Below are 15,134 nucleotides of genomic sequence, written 5' to 3' on the forward strand. Positions count from 1 at the left end.
AAAATACACTTTTTATACAAAGATGCAAGTATCTGTGATTCTAGTAGTTTTCATCCTTGAATTCTGGACGTGAGGGGATCTGAGCTGTTTTAAATGACTGTGGTATAGAAGACGTCTTCCTTCAAGTCTCACCAAAAGCACAGTAAACATTCACCACTAGTTACTGCATGGCCCACCTGTGGCAGTCATTTCATTTCTGTTGGATCACCCTTTGCAATAATGCCTTGAGGTAGGCTCCTCACACTCACAGACAAGGGACCGGAGCGTTAGGAAGGTGACTCTCAAGGTCACAGGGCACTTCTGCACCTCACTCACTGCCTTTGGGTTCAGGATGCAGGTTAGGACTGCACCAACAACACATCTACACCCAAGAAAGGGGAATCAATGATATCCACTGGCTTCCCAAAGTTACTTTAGCTGAATTACTCCCTCTTGTCTTCTTACCCCCATCAACTTCTGAAACTGTGTGGAGCGTAATTGGTTGATAAACCACAGTAAAATTTTTCAGAGATTTCCATTCCTAACTTCTCATCCTCACTAAAGCAGTGCTACTAACAAGAGCCAGACACTCCTTATCGTAGTTGGCACGGGGGCTGCTCCCATTGTAATACAGGGGAGTACTTTTAGAAGCTGAGAACTATAACAAACACTTTATTCTGAGTGAATCCATACACACAGGCATTGAGGCCTCTCTGCATTGCAGGTTTCCTTCTCTCTTACAAAGAGCTTTCTTACAAAGAGCCACCCAGCTTCCTGCCTCCATAGATCAGTACCCAATTGAGAAAGGGATTCAGCCAGAGCATTTAACCATGAGCCAATCACATCACCCAACTTCTGTTCTCGGTTGCATTCCTAACTCTCTTTCTTTCCAAAGGTGGTCTATACCCTCACTTTCTGGCCTTGCTGTAAGAATATTTAGATGAAAAAATGGCCAGGCAGGTGTCCCTTTGACCTTGGCAACTTCAGATTTTTCTTTCGCCCCCATACCTTCACCTCCATACATTCTCTAGACCATTCCTCAGCCCTTGGCCAACTGGTATTTCCAAAAATATTGCTTAGTATCTGAGGACTGAGTAGTCTATGAATTATTTTACAGTTTCAATTCAAACATTATTCTAGATAGATCTCACTTTTTAGTGTCTTTAAGATCAATCTTCTCCAAACAAACTAAGTAATGTACTAAATGGTAAAGCTGTTTTATGAATAACACAGTTCTAAAAATATCAAACAGTGGAGGTCTAATATTATATCTCTGAAACTGTGTAGAGCATAATTGGTTGATAAACCACAGTAAAATTTTTCAGAGATTTCCATTCCTAACCTCTCATCCTCAAATTTATAAAACTATTTGCAAAACATCAAGGATTGAATTTCCCTTTTCATAGTATTTGGGCCAAAGTGTGTCTATGGATGCTTGCTTTTAAAATTAGGCATTAAAAAATTATTTAAGACCCACTAGCTTATCAATTGGAATTTAGTTCTTCCTCTGTTTGAATATCTTCCTTATGTAGGGAAAATGTTGTGCTGATGCCTGGGCCAAGCTTCAGGCGAAGACGGCTGGCCACAGGCACAGTGCTTTCATCTAAAGGCTGAAATATTAGTAGGATGAGGGCTCAACTCCTCCGTTTCAAGAAAATAATTTTGCAGCCAGGATGGCCAGAAACTTCAAATGGCAACTTTTCCAATTTGAGGTAATTTCCCAGGAATTTAAGAGGCAATCAGTTACTCTTGACTTTTAAAGAGAACCCGGGCTTGAATGGCACAGTTGTGTCTAAAATTGATCATTTAGTGACAATCCTCTGAAGTCACGTAGGAGGGAGGGAAAGCAGCTGAGACACCTAGACATCTGGATTGAACTATCTAGTTCACTTTCCAGGTTGTAAATTTTCTGGCCTACAAAATGACTTTTATGAAAATAGTGATTTAGCCGAAGTACTAAAATTTTTTTGATTACTTTGATATAAAACACTATAGCTATAAAACTTACCAACTTTTCATCTTCAAGGCAATGTGCCTTTAGGAAAATAGAACTTAAAAAATATGAGTCCTGAAGATATGAATTTTAAATTGTAAGATGAGAACCTTATTAAATGCATTGCTCTACAGCATTTTAAAATAAATAAGATAATTTGATAAATAGCAATATAGTTGAAGTGTAAATAATTTTGTCACCTGGAAATTTTCACATTTGTGGACCTACTTAAATATAAAACGTTTGGACAAAAGGACACATAACACACACACAAACACATGTTTTTACTGAAAACTATATTTGAAGAACAGCCTAAAATCCTTTAAATTTCAATCTCCAAATTTTGATCTTTTTATTTATTTTGAAACAAAGTCTAAGACATTAACATTTAGTGCATAGAATTTAAAATAAAACTGAATATGGTTAGAACATATACATCAAGGGCATATATTTCATAAGAAAATAAAATTATGTACAAAATCACTCCCACTTAGTATTAATGTTAATCCTAACTTGTTTGCTTTTTCTAATTACTGGTAAGCACCACCATAAAACGAGAACTTCGAGAGAAAGGTGATACAAACTCTGTCTAACCTCTCTGGCCCCAGTCCTTCATGTTCCAGTTTTGCTGGGAGGTTCGGTGGCTCCCTGGTTAGGGAGAGCATGCAGAACCCTCCAGAGCCTGGGAGGGTCCTCACAGCGGTGCTCTTGTTCCCAGTGCAGGAGGAGCTCTTCTTTCCTTCCAAGAGTCTGTGCACAAAGGATGCAGTTAAAGCCGGAAGGGGACTGAAGGAGACCCGAGTGTGGGCTGGGACACGCAGGGCCCTGGGGGACTTCTCCTGGCTTGCCGGGTCTCAGCTGGGCTCCTGCATGGTTTGTGAGCATTTCCTTGTCATTCTGCCGACGCAGGGAGGGCTGCTGTGTTACTGCAGGCCCTGCACGCACCTCCGCAGAGGGACAGAGCTGCAGCAGCTGTCTTCTCTGGGGACGCTGTTTCCAGGAAGGAGCAGCGCGGGGAGCCTGCTCTTCGCCAGCTGCCTGGCTCCCCGGGGCGCTCTCCTCTTGCAACCTGCCCTGGATTTCCTCTCCATGAACAGAAAGTAAATGAAACTTTATTTCAGCAAAGGACTGGGCAGTGATCTGGCAGCGGCCACATTTGATTTGTAATTTGACTTCGTCTGCCTGGTTTAGAAGAAGGTCTTCGTCCAGGCTTGATTTGTTTTCTCTGAAAAAGGGAGAAATATTCAACATAAAATTGCATAGGAAAACAGAATTGGAACTTAGCCATCCAAGTACTAAAACACTTACACTGATGAGAAGCGCAAAGGGTGGGAAGACAGAGAGAGCATGGGAAGGCCTTCAGCAGAGGCTGCAGAACCCCAACTGTTGCTCCTGCTTGGGCCACACACTCCTTCCCCAGGGGAGCTAACTAGTCCTGTGACCACAGGAACAGGTGTCACCAACATGAGAGTGAGGCTCTCTATGCTGCATCTGGTTGACAGTAACTGTCCCACATCACCCACCGCTGCCCTCTCTAATACTGAACACCAATACGGTTTGGACATGTTACCTAAAAATCAAAACGGACTACAGGAAAACCATGACAAGGGGCAGAAAATCTAGTATGGGAAAATGTTTACTTTCCAAGGGGCCAATAAGGATTCAGTTCTCTGTCATAGTGGACAGTGGACAAAATAAGGCCATTTCCCTGGTTTACTTATTGTTCTTAAAAAGCCCTGACTGCCAGGCTTACTTGTTTGTGTATAATGCCAAGAAGCAGGACCTGAAGATGGGAAAGGCACAGGAGAAAGTGAATCTGGCCTGAAGGGAAAAATAGGACAAAAGAGGAGGTTTAAGGTCTGGACCCTTTAGGGTAGGGGTGTCGAACTCAATCAGAGAAGGGGCCAAAATCTAAAATCCAGCCTAAATCACGGGCCGAATGGTTTACTGAACAGTCATAAACTGTCATTGTGATGGAAACGCAGCGGAGTGCAGTGATGACAGCGCGGTGCGGGCCACATTGCAAGGCCTGGTGGGACGGATTTGGCCCGCGGGCCTTGTGTTTGACACATGTGCTTTAGGGTCTGGTCACACTGAGGAGCCACCACGGGTTATGTGAAGCTAAGAGGCAACTGATGCTGTTCAGATGTACATTCTGTGAACACCATTTTTGGAGAAATTATTTGTAAAAAATGCCAGGAACTACACACAAAATTTCATATTTCATGTCAGATACAAAAATAATCTGTTATATCCTGGCCCGTGTGGCTCAGTTGGTGGGAGCCTCATTCCATACATCAGAAGGTGGTGGGTTCAATTCCCAGTTGGGACATATACCCAGGTTGTGGGTTCGATCCCCAGTCAGGGTGATCCCCACTGTGAGAGGCAACCAATCAATGTTTCTCACATCAATGTTTCTCTTTCTCTTGAAATCAATTTTCTTAAAAAGAAAATGTTAAAAAATGTCTGTTACCTGATTGTCTCCATCATACCTCAAATAGGCATTACTGAGGTTACCATCATTATAAATCATGTGTGATCAGAAACCAACAAGAAATGAAATTAGCTGAAACTGGTTTAGCTCAGTGGATAGAGCATCGGTCTGGGGAAGGTCCCAGGTTCGATTCCAGTCAAAGGCATGTAGTACCTTGGTTGTGGGCACATTCCCGATAGGGGGCGTGCAAGAGGCAGATGGTAGATGTTTCTCTCTCATCGATGTTTCTAGCTCTCTATCCTTCTCCCTTCCTCTCTGTGAAAAATCAATAAAATATATTTTTTTAAAAAAGAAAAAGAAATGAGATTATTTTTCATAGAGCTGGCCTCATAAAATCTTAACTAAGAGATGTTCTTATAGAACTTATCTTTTGAACACGGGTTCTTAGCCTGCTCCCCAAATCCAAACAGACTTTCTTGTCAGACTTCCCTTCCATTGGCACTCACCTCTGCACGCTGGCGTCCCTGTCCCTGTGCTTTGGCACGTCTCCCGGCTGCAGTTCGCTGGGGGAGGGCTCGGTGCTGATGACAACCCTGTGCACTTCTCTCAGGTGGCCGAAATAGATCCTGACGTGACCAAACACTTTGGCACAAAATTCACAGCACACGAGTTTCTTTAGCCGGTTCTCACCGTGATGGAGTTTCATGTGTGCGCTCAGGCTGCCAGGACGCACATACGCCTTGCGACAAATTCGACAGCTGTAAGGCCGTCTGTTCGTGTGGCTATTCATGTGGTCTCGAAGGTGCTGTTTGAACTGGAAGTGGTGGTTACAGACAGGGCATCTGTGCCAAGGCTTCTTAATGCCAGAGAATCCATTTCTGAATGCAGAGCTGGGCTTGGGGGGAGGGCTGTCGTCCTGCTTACAGCCGAGATGTTTAGGAGCGAACGAATTATTTAACAAACTGTCCTGTCCCAGGGTGCCGGGCCTTTGGGGAGGTGACAGAGCCACCGGAGAAGCCAAGGGAGTCCCAGCGGGCATGACAAGGACGGGTTTAGGCATGATGCTACGATACTTTTTCAAAGTCCCAGGTTTTTGGTCTCTGGATTGTTGGGAATCATTTTTTATTCTTTTATATTTCCTCCTTTTTCCCTGAAATGACAAGATTTCGTCTGGCACCTTTAGTTTTCTTCCTTTTCTCTTTGTTGCCCCGCCACTCAGCTTGGTTCTGTGGTTGAGATCCAGTTTGGCGGCTGGACAGAAGGCACTTTTACAGAGGCTCTGCTTCGACACCTGTGGCCCAGGCACCTTATCGGCCGTCCTGGTGGCTGCAGCAAAGCCTTCCGTGATGGTGGCTGACTTATCCCAGTGTCCCCTGTGCCCAGGGAAAGAAAAGTCTACAGTGTTAGCATCCGGCTCACTTTTATAAACCTGTGTAGTTTTCATACTTACGGGACATAAGACTGGCAGTTTACCTTTGGGGACTGAGGGAACCCACTGGAGGGAACCACCCCAAATGGTTGGTGATAACTTGACCCTGCCTTCTGCAAGGTCAGCTTGTTCTTTATGCTTTTCGCTGGCAACAGCAGCAGGTTTACTGGATGTTTCTTTGCTTGCAAAGTTGTCTTTCCCTGAAATCTTCATGAAGCCCTGCCTGGCAGAGGGCTCCTCGGGTGCGGATGATGTTGGAATGTCAGGAAGGTTCGCGTCGCCACAGTCACTGGTCACTGGAGGTCGGGAGTCTCCGGGGCCACCTCTGCTGGTCAGAGCAGCCGGGCTGATGCTGGCCGGGGCCTGGTCTGGTGGCAGCACTGGCCCAGTGGGACTGGGCTGGGGCAGGGGCTCAGAACAGCCAGGCAGGGAGGGAGATGTGTGGGTTTGGGCATAAGATTTGCGACAGCCACTTTCAGAGCAGCTCAGAATGGGGTTCTTTGTTGATCCTTTATTTCTTGGGGGTTGGTATCGGGGAATAGGCAGTTTAAGGTTTTCAGGCAGGGGCAGTCTAGGTTTTTGGACTGGCTGAACTGAGGCAACCTGAGGCAACGCCACTAGAGAATATGTGCCCTTCTGGCCAGCAACCTGCATCAGAGCGTAATTCTGGGCAGGCAGCCCCAGAGGAGAGCTGATGGGGGGGCCTGGGTTCACCTGATCAGAGAATGATGGCGAAGGGCCCGGCAGCACTCTGGAAGTTAGGACTTTGGACACAATCTTCGGTGCAATGGTCCTAAACTGACTCTTGGTCTGCAATCCTTTTCCACTCTGTATTGTTCCAGAAGGCATGACTGATCACCTGCAATGACATTACAATGTAAAAAGTCACCTTGGTATAACTGTCCTGCTGTTGAGAGTGCAAGTAAGCATCTTGTCCTTTACTCTGCCTTAAGGCTTTCCTAGACCACCCCTCCTCTTCCGAGCAAGCTCCTGCATTCTTCAGCATCCAGCCTAAAGGTCAGCTCCTGCCACCTTTCCCAGCGATCAATCATTATTCTCCTCTCTGGGTCCACAGCTCCTACTACAACATTTGCCACTTTTCACAATAATTTATCTGTGTGTCTCTATTACTAAACAGAGCTTATTGAGAGCTGGGGCTGTCCTCTCATCTTCACTCCACTGATTCCACCCTCTCCATCAACCTAGTTCCAATTTGTCTTTACAGGCCAGTGCACACCCACCCTGTCCTGGTCTGAGCTGCAATCCTGCTACTGGTCTTCCCTCTGGTCTGTTCTGCTATGTACTTTACTTATTTTATATACATGTCTGGTTGTTCCTATAAAAGTTAAGCTTTGCAGGGTGAAGCTGATATTTAATGAATTCATATTGATATTTTCCCCTGTAAGTCCAGTATGAAACAAATGTTTCTTGTATCAAACTCATTTTTTCACTCACTGTCAGGACACACCGTGTGACCCCGTGGCAGTGTGATTATGTTGCACAGCAAATGCATTCAGACTGAATGCCAACTTTGTTGCTGTTTCCCCGTGTGACTTGTGAATTCCTTCTCACACCTTCCAAACTGTTTATGTGTGCTTTTGCAATTAAATCACCAGTATTAAAATAGTTGATGTGACACCTTAAAAAATGCTGAAGGAAAAGAAAACAATACAAAGTGATAGGTAAAGAGATAGGAACAACATAAAAAACACACAAAATCACACAAAAAGCACCTGAAGCCCTAACTGACAGAATAGGACCCACATTCCCTGGATTTATTATGACCAGAGACCAATTACAACTATTCTAAGAAAACAATTCCAGAAACATTTCGATGCACCGCTTCTAAATATTATATTATCTATTTTATTCCTGAAGCTTAAGTAGTAAGGCCTGGCTGCAGAGAAGTCTCCCATTTCTAAGTCCCTCATTTTAGGCAGACTCACTCCAACTCATTCGGCACCTACATTATTCTAGTGGTTGGCCATTAAAGGCCCATAATCCATTTCCTGAAACCTTTGGAGGTTTGCTTATACTTAAAAAAAAAAAAAAATAATAGTAGCATGCATACACCAAATGCTACATAACACCCAGCAGAGTCTGTAGAACTGTAATTACAAGTATTACCATGCCTGCAGCAAAATACAGGAGAGTGTATTCACAAATGTGAGGCAAGTGAAGATGCTTAAACAGTCTCACACAGCTCAGGGCTTTCCTTCAATGAGTTGTATCTTTTGATAACATTTTCTGTTTTCAGAGCTTTTTAGATTTTGGAGTTATGAACAAAGACTAGAAGGAGTTTTTGTTTAGGGGACACCAAGGATACAAAGATGAACAGACAATTTCTGGAACCTAATGAAAGAGACAATTTAAAAACATTTTAAAATCAACGTTGATTTTAATGTCTATGGCTACTGAACTAATAATTTTAGTAAAAAGTTGATTTTTTTTTTTCAGTGAAAATGATCTTCCCCAAGTAAACATATTGTACCATAAAAGGAATAAGAAATGTAGACTGACCAACTTATTTTAGAAAGTAATCACCGTTTGGGGACGACAGACAATGGTTAAAACATATTTCACATGGCAGCTTACATTAGAGAAAGAAGGAAAGTCACCAGTGCTCTGGTCTGGAAAACTGACTCGGGAAGTTATATAATCTGTTGTTTTCCTACTCAGCTTTGCTACCACAACGTTCATGGGTAAAGTGTTTGGTCAACCACCTGGCAATAGTCACCTAAATGGAGGTGTTACATTTGCTCCTTTTCCTCTGTAAGTTATTTATTTTATGAATTTATTTTCATAGCCTTTAAAGTTAAATATCTTTCATTTTAAGCTTCATCTCATCTTTTGGAAGAAGCACTGAAGTTGTAAATAAATATATTAAATTTGGATTGTGAGGCTTTGCAGAAAACTTAAAATTATTGATAGATTTTGATTAAATAACTGCATTAACAATAATAATGGCCTACAGAACAGATCCGGGGTGAGGAAGGAAGAGAAAACACTGGGTCATTTTTATCTAGTTCACAGTCTTTTTTTTTTTTTTTTTTTTTTTTTTTTTTTAATTCTCACGATATGTTTCTTCATTGATTCAAGAGAGGGAGAGAGAGAAATATCAGTCCGTTGCCTCACCCATGTACCATGACCAGATAGCGAACCTACAATCTAGTAATGTACCCTGACTGGGAACCATACCCATAACCCTTCAGTGCACAGGACCATAGTCTAACTACCCTGTGCACACCAGCCGGGCTCTAGTTCATACTCTTTATTGACTGAGCACAAAATATTTACAGCAAGAAGAGCTGGAAGAAAGGCTACTTTGTCCTCAGTCATAAATCCTCTTGAAATAATATGTGACCATAATACATCAAAGCATACTCAATATCACTTCACTTGACTGCTCAAGTTACCTGCCATTTAAAGAAGTGGATACTAGCATAGACAAGTTTATCAGCTGGCTTCCTGATCAATGACCATAAGCTAATCACAAGAAATCTGTGAATGAATCAAAATTATACCTATTTTTTGTCAGATTGGCAAAAGACATATTTTTTGGTGTGCTGCAGAATTTTAGTAATTAGTTTATGTGTGCATGGGATGAGAAAGATTGAAAATCAGTTTTAGGATATTCATATGGGTAAGTTTGTGTGTATGAGTAAATGACTGTCTAGATTACATATTTAAATGAGTATCTCATGTTGTTGTTGTTTTTTCCCCCTTGTCTGCTTAATCACAGAATTGCTAGTGATAAGAAAACTGATCTAACCATCTGACAGGCAGTGCATACTTACCCCCAAAAGCTAAGCACTGAGAGGTGTCAGAGCTCATTACCTTCCAAGGACAATTAGAACTGTTCCTCTAAACATTTGGTTCTTTAGGATAAAACAAAGCAATTGTCAATAAAAGTCACTTACACTACAATAACTATAGACTTTTTTTTCTTTTTAAAATAGTTTGAAGGAGTTTTTAGAGAAGTTTAAAGTAGCAGTAAGTTTTTAAAACTCTAAAATCCTAAGATTCTATATGACTGTAGGCAGTCTTTCTTTACCATGTAGCTACAAGAGTGGTTTACTCCATTACCCATTTAAAAAAAAAAAAAAAAAAAATATATATATATATATATATATATATATATATATATATTTTTTTTTTTTTTTTTTTTACAGAGAGGAAGAGAGAGAAGTAGAGTTAGAAACATCGATTAGAGAGAAACATCCATCAGCTGTCTCCTGCAAACCCCCTACTAGGGATGTGTCCGCAACCGAGGTACATGCCCTTGATTGGAATCAAACCTGGGACCCTTCAGTCCACAGGCTGATGCTCTATCCATTGAGCCAAACTGGTTTCAGCTTCATTACCCACTTTTAAGATCTTTCACAGATGGTGACCAAAATATCCTCATCTGTTACCTACTAATTACAGATCTCATAGAGCTGTGTTCTAAATAACAAGAGGTTGAAATTCCCACTGACATTCATAATTTCTGTAAATCCTGCAAGATTACGCACAACATAGTTTAAGAGACTCACAGGACTCCGAGGCTCTAAACATGGATTTTTATTAACTGAAAACATAAAAGGCTCACTCAGTAAAGTTAATTTTGCACAACTTTACAACCTTAATACTTAATATCAGGATTCTAAATGTGGGCAGTTTTTTTTTTTAAATATATTTAGCATATTAAAAATAACTGTTTTGAAAAGTGATATTTATAGAAACTGACCTAACTGGATTTAAAAGGAAACTAATAGATATTGAGTCCTTATTATGGTCTTGAATCTATGCTAGGTCTTTTCATTGATCCTTCAAGTAAACCTTGCAAATAAATATTATTGTTCCCCTTTTATAGATTAAGAAAAATAAGTCTTGAGGAAGTTAAATAATGTGTCAAAGTTCACACAACTAGATCTGTCCCATTCCAATTTGAAGCAATAATCTTCCTCCCCTTCATTCTCCCCTTCAAAGGAGAAAAATTACATAGAAGTTGCCTTAAAACTACAAAATATAGCATTATCTCTGAACATTTAGGGGAAAAAAATTTTTTATATAAAAATGGCTATAAAAAAAAACTTACATCACCTTTAAACGATTCTTTCTCGAAGCCCACTTATTTGAGAGAATTCATGAAGAGTTAGTAATTTCTTAAGGTAAAAGCAGATTTTTAAAGTTGAATTCGCCACATATTGTCCGTAGGAGTCTGACAAATCCAGTTTGGCTGTCAGGTATTTGTTTGGGAAAAGTGCACTGTGTGTCCTCCTCCTTTCCCTCCATTGCTTCCAAAGAGTTTGCCCTGATGGAGATGGGCTGCAGGTTAGAAGCAGCAAAGGGAAGAATGAGGGAACATCTGAGCCAGCTTGATCCAACCGCCACAACGCAGCTGGCACAGACATATTCACAGACCAGTTACTGGGGCAGGCGACTCTCTAGAATCCAGGGTCCAGATAGCTGCAAACAACTCACTTCCTGATTCCTATGGGCAGAACCAAAGCCTCCTTTGTTGCTTCTGAGCAAAGTTGTTCCTGCTTGCCCCTTTGTCGGTGTGGGCACAACTCCATGATTCCCTGTGTTCGGGCCACAGGCCTCTGCTATGCATGGAGAAGGGAGCGGGCACAGAGAGAGGTGTCCCTGCTCTTGCAACAGGCTCCATGATCCAGGAGCAGAACAAAAATACTGCCAAGTGTTAGCTATTTAAAGAGCCAAACTTTTAGGTTTGTTTAGGTTTTAACTTTATTAAACTGAAAAACCCTATTTTCAATTCTATTTGTTGGCATCTTTTCCCTCCCTCCTACTTGGCTTTCAAATAACCAATTCCAGTTGGGGTTCAAACTGTTTGCCAGGGTGGACTTTGGTTAAAACAAATATGGTAAAACCCTGGAGACATTTGAGATAGAAGAAATGCCTCATAACATAGGGGAGTTCAACTTAATTGTATTGAAAAATACAGTTAGCTGTTGCCCCCACCCCCACCCCTGGCCCCTCACCCCTCCAAAGGCACTGTCTGGGCTCCGCAGAAGAGCCAGCAGGAGGGTGTTGAGCGCTGACGGAGTGCACAGTAAAACATGCTGGCACAGGCACAGGTGATTTTGTCTCTAAGGACCCAGGGTGCCAAATACATACCACTTCTACTCCACAAACCTGTAGCGCTAAGACCTCCTACAGTCCTTATACCCAGGACCCAAATTTCAGGAAATCTGACACTCCACAAAGGAAATAAGCACATTCCCAGTTAGATGTCTTGTATCCCGAGCCTAGTTTTCTCCATTCTCCTTGGCACATGCCCTGTTGGCTGGACTATGCCCTAACCTGACTACTTCTCCTTCCATCCTGTAAAATACCTGATGTCCAAACACCTCCCATTCAGCACAGGCCTTTGAGAGCTGCCTTTCTGAATAGTTAATTCATAGCCTAGTTTAGCAGGAAAAGGAACTCTCATTTTCTGAGCCCTACAGCTTCTGTATTCCCAGCACAATACTGTTTCTTAAACACTATTCTAATGATAAGGAATATTTTGTATCAGGTACCGTGCAAACACTTTACATGCATTACCATTCCATCCCCACAATAACCTACTGGGAATTACTACTACATGTACAGATAAAGATTTCAAAGCTGGTACTCAAGCCGTGGCCCGTTTGATTCAAAGGGCACTTTCCACCTCTACATGCGGACTGGAAGCTATTAACATGGTTATGGCCGCTACAATTGTCTCTAGTGCAGGCATCCTCAAACTTTTTAAAGTGGGGGCCAGATCACGGTCCCTCAGAGAGCTGGAGGGCCGGACTATATGAACTACTAATTCCTACTGTAACACCTCGGCTGCGCTCACTGCCCAAAAAACCTGGCGGGCTGGATCAGACTCCTCTGTGGGCCGCATGTGGCCCGCGGGCCATAGTTTGAAGACGCCTGTGGAAAGGTCATGGGTTTTGGGTTCATACAGAGGTGGTTTCAACTCCTGGTTCTGTCTTGTGTCTTGTGAAAGTCACTCTCTGGGTCTGTGTCCTCAACTATTAAATGGGCATACTAATGGTTTCTGGCTACAAAGATCTATCAGGATTAAATGAAAAATAGACCCTATGAAACTTTAAACAATAATAATAATAAAAAAGGCCCCATGAAGGTGCCAGGGTAGTGCTTAGCACACATTAGGTGCTCAGAAATGTTAATTTTCTACTTCCTCTTGCCAAAAAGGATTAATACCGTTAATAACTTTGTTATTATTAACAGCAAAGAAGTAAAGGGGAGATTAGATAATATAGGCATGTCATTCATACAGCTTTGCCAAAAACTACAGTTTGACATGTTCCAAGTCTATTCCCCGCAAATCAATGGGGAAAAGGATAAAGGTAGTTTAGACACATGCCCCATAAGGCCTGGATGATGTGGGAAGATACTTACCTGTCAATCACTGGGGACAAGTCAGTGGCCAGAAGAGATTACTTTATATGTACAGAATGGCATTTAAGGAGGGGAAATGGAATTGTTCCTCTGCTTTATAGTATAGGTTTACATGTTTTATCTTCACTTCTGATTTATCTGCTACTCATAGTGATAACTTTTTTTTTTTCTGCAAGTTTTTCTATGCTTCTGCTTTTTTGTCAAATACTTCATGATTTATAAATACCGATGCACAGGACCATATATTCCTTTATGTCTATAATCAGTCCCTAAAACTCCTGGTTGATACTTTTCTTTCTTTCTTTTTTTAAATTTATTTTATTATTATTTCTTTTATTTTAAAAATTTTATCTTTATTGTTGAAAGTATTATAGATGTCCCTCCCTCCATCCCCCACTAATGACTCCCTCCACCCTGTTCCCACCCCTTCCCAGGCCTTCATGCACTATTGTGTGTGTCCCTGGGCTAAGCATATCCTATATAATAAAGAGGTAATATGCAAATTGACCCTCATGCCCTCATGTCACAAGATGGCCACCACAAGATAGCTGCCCATTCATCACAAGATGGCTGCCATCACATTGTCACAAGATGGCAGGCAGGGAAGGCCAGTTGGGGGTAATTGGGTCAGCGGGGAAGGGTAGTTGGGAGCTATCAGGCTGGCAGGAGAGCAGTTAGGCGTCAATCAGGCCTGCAGGGGAGTAATTAGGGGGCTATCATGCAGGCAGGCAGGGGAGCTGTTAGGAGCCAGCAGTCCCAGATTGTGAGAGGGATGGGCTGACTGCCAGTTTAGGCCCGATCCCACAGGGGAATTTTATGCACGGGGCCTCTAGTATTCATATAAATTTTGCGGTTAATCTCTTCTGCCCTCCCTCTTCCCCACTCTGAGATTCTTCAGTCTGTGCCATGCTTCTATATCTATGGATCTATTGTATTCGTTTATTTTTATTTTGTTCATTAGATTCCACATGAGTGAGATCATGTGATACTTGTCTTTCTTTGACTGGTTTATTTCACTTAGCATAATATCTCTAGGTTTCTTCTGCTTATTTCTTTAATCAAGGTACACTTTACGTTAACTTACAGAGACCACCTACAATACTGAGACTTCGAGGAAAATAAACAACAACAAAAAAACAAATACCCAGGCACTGACTGGAACGGAAATAATTGGACTTGCAGTAGTTACCTCTGGGGAGCCGAGCAGATCTGCTGTGTGAGAGAACCAGCATATACAGACTCAGAGGTACAGCTCATGCAGTCAGATACTGACATGAATGACAACAAAGAGCGAAGTCATTGAGTTTAAAAGCTATGGGACAACTTAGGAGTCCTTTTTAAAAATTCTTCCCAGCTTCTCCTCCAATATCTTTATTGTTCTTTGGATGACAACTATAAAACCTAGTGGGAGGAAATGTTTATTCTCATCTATAGGTTAGGAATATTTTCCTTGAAGAGATGGAGGGATTACACAATCCACCTACATTCTCTTTTCCTTGGGGCTCTTCACATTTGGATGTGTGTGTACTTAGGTAGGTATTCCTGGTTCTGGAGTGATATTCATGACTGACCATCCACGGATACTCCCAGCAAGCATACCGCGAATTCACCCCACTGCTGTCTTCCTACACACCTACCCCCACTGCTGGTGAGAGAGAAAGCCAACCACTGTAACACTGGACAACTTGTACATTTAAGGTTTCAGTTTCAAAATGCAGGCCCATGCTATCATCTGTATCTCATCCCTACAGACTGCTTTCAGTTTGTCACTGGGGCTGGCTTAGGTCTCCCTTATTGCTTTTCTGAAGCACTCTCCCTCCTCCATCTTTCCTCCAGAGCTCTCTTCTTTCTTGCCAAAAATTTTGGGCATTAACCTTCCAATGGACTGAACATCTGTG

At 42.1% G+C, this 15,134-nt stretch overlaps 1 protein-coding gene across 4 annotated transcripts in view; it reads right to left on the reverse strand.

Moving 5' to 3' along the window:
- Window positions 1-539: 539 nt before the first annotated feature.
- ZNF438 (zinc finger protein 438) overlaps window positions 540-15,134 on the reverse strand; it is a 140,978-nt gene continuing 126,383 nt past the window's right edge. For 3 of the 4 annotated variants that reach the window (XM_036453579.2, XM_036453563.2, XM_036453553.2), the window contains 2 exons: window positions 4,913-6,694; window positions 540-3,197 (listed from right to left, as the gene is read on the reverse strand). In XM_036453579.2, coding sequence (XP_036309472.1) covers window positions 2,585-3,197; window positions 4,913-6,684 — 2,385 coding nt within the window. In that variant the 5' untranslated portion in view covers window positions 6,685-6,694 and the 3' untranslated portion in view covers window positions 540-2,584. Of the gene's footprint in view, window positions 3,198-4,912; window positions 6,695-11,958; window positions 12,062-15,134 lie in introns of those variants that run through there. The other variant, XM_036453572.2, reaches the window with a different exon arrangement.

Source organism: Pipistrellus kuhlii, unplaced genomic scaffold (genome assembly GCF_014108245.1).
Source record: "Pipistrellus kuhlii isolate mPipKuh1 unplaced genomic scaffold, mPipKuh1.p scaffold_m20_p_1, whole genome shotgun sequence".
NCBI classification, from domain to species: Eukaryota; Metazoa; Chordata; class Mammalia; order Chiroptera; family Vespertilionidae; genus Pipistrellus; species Pipistrellus kuhlii.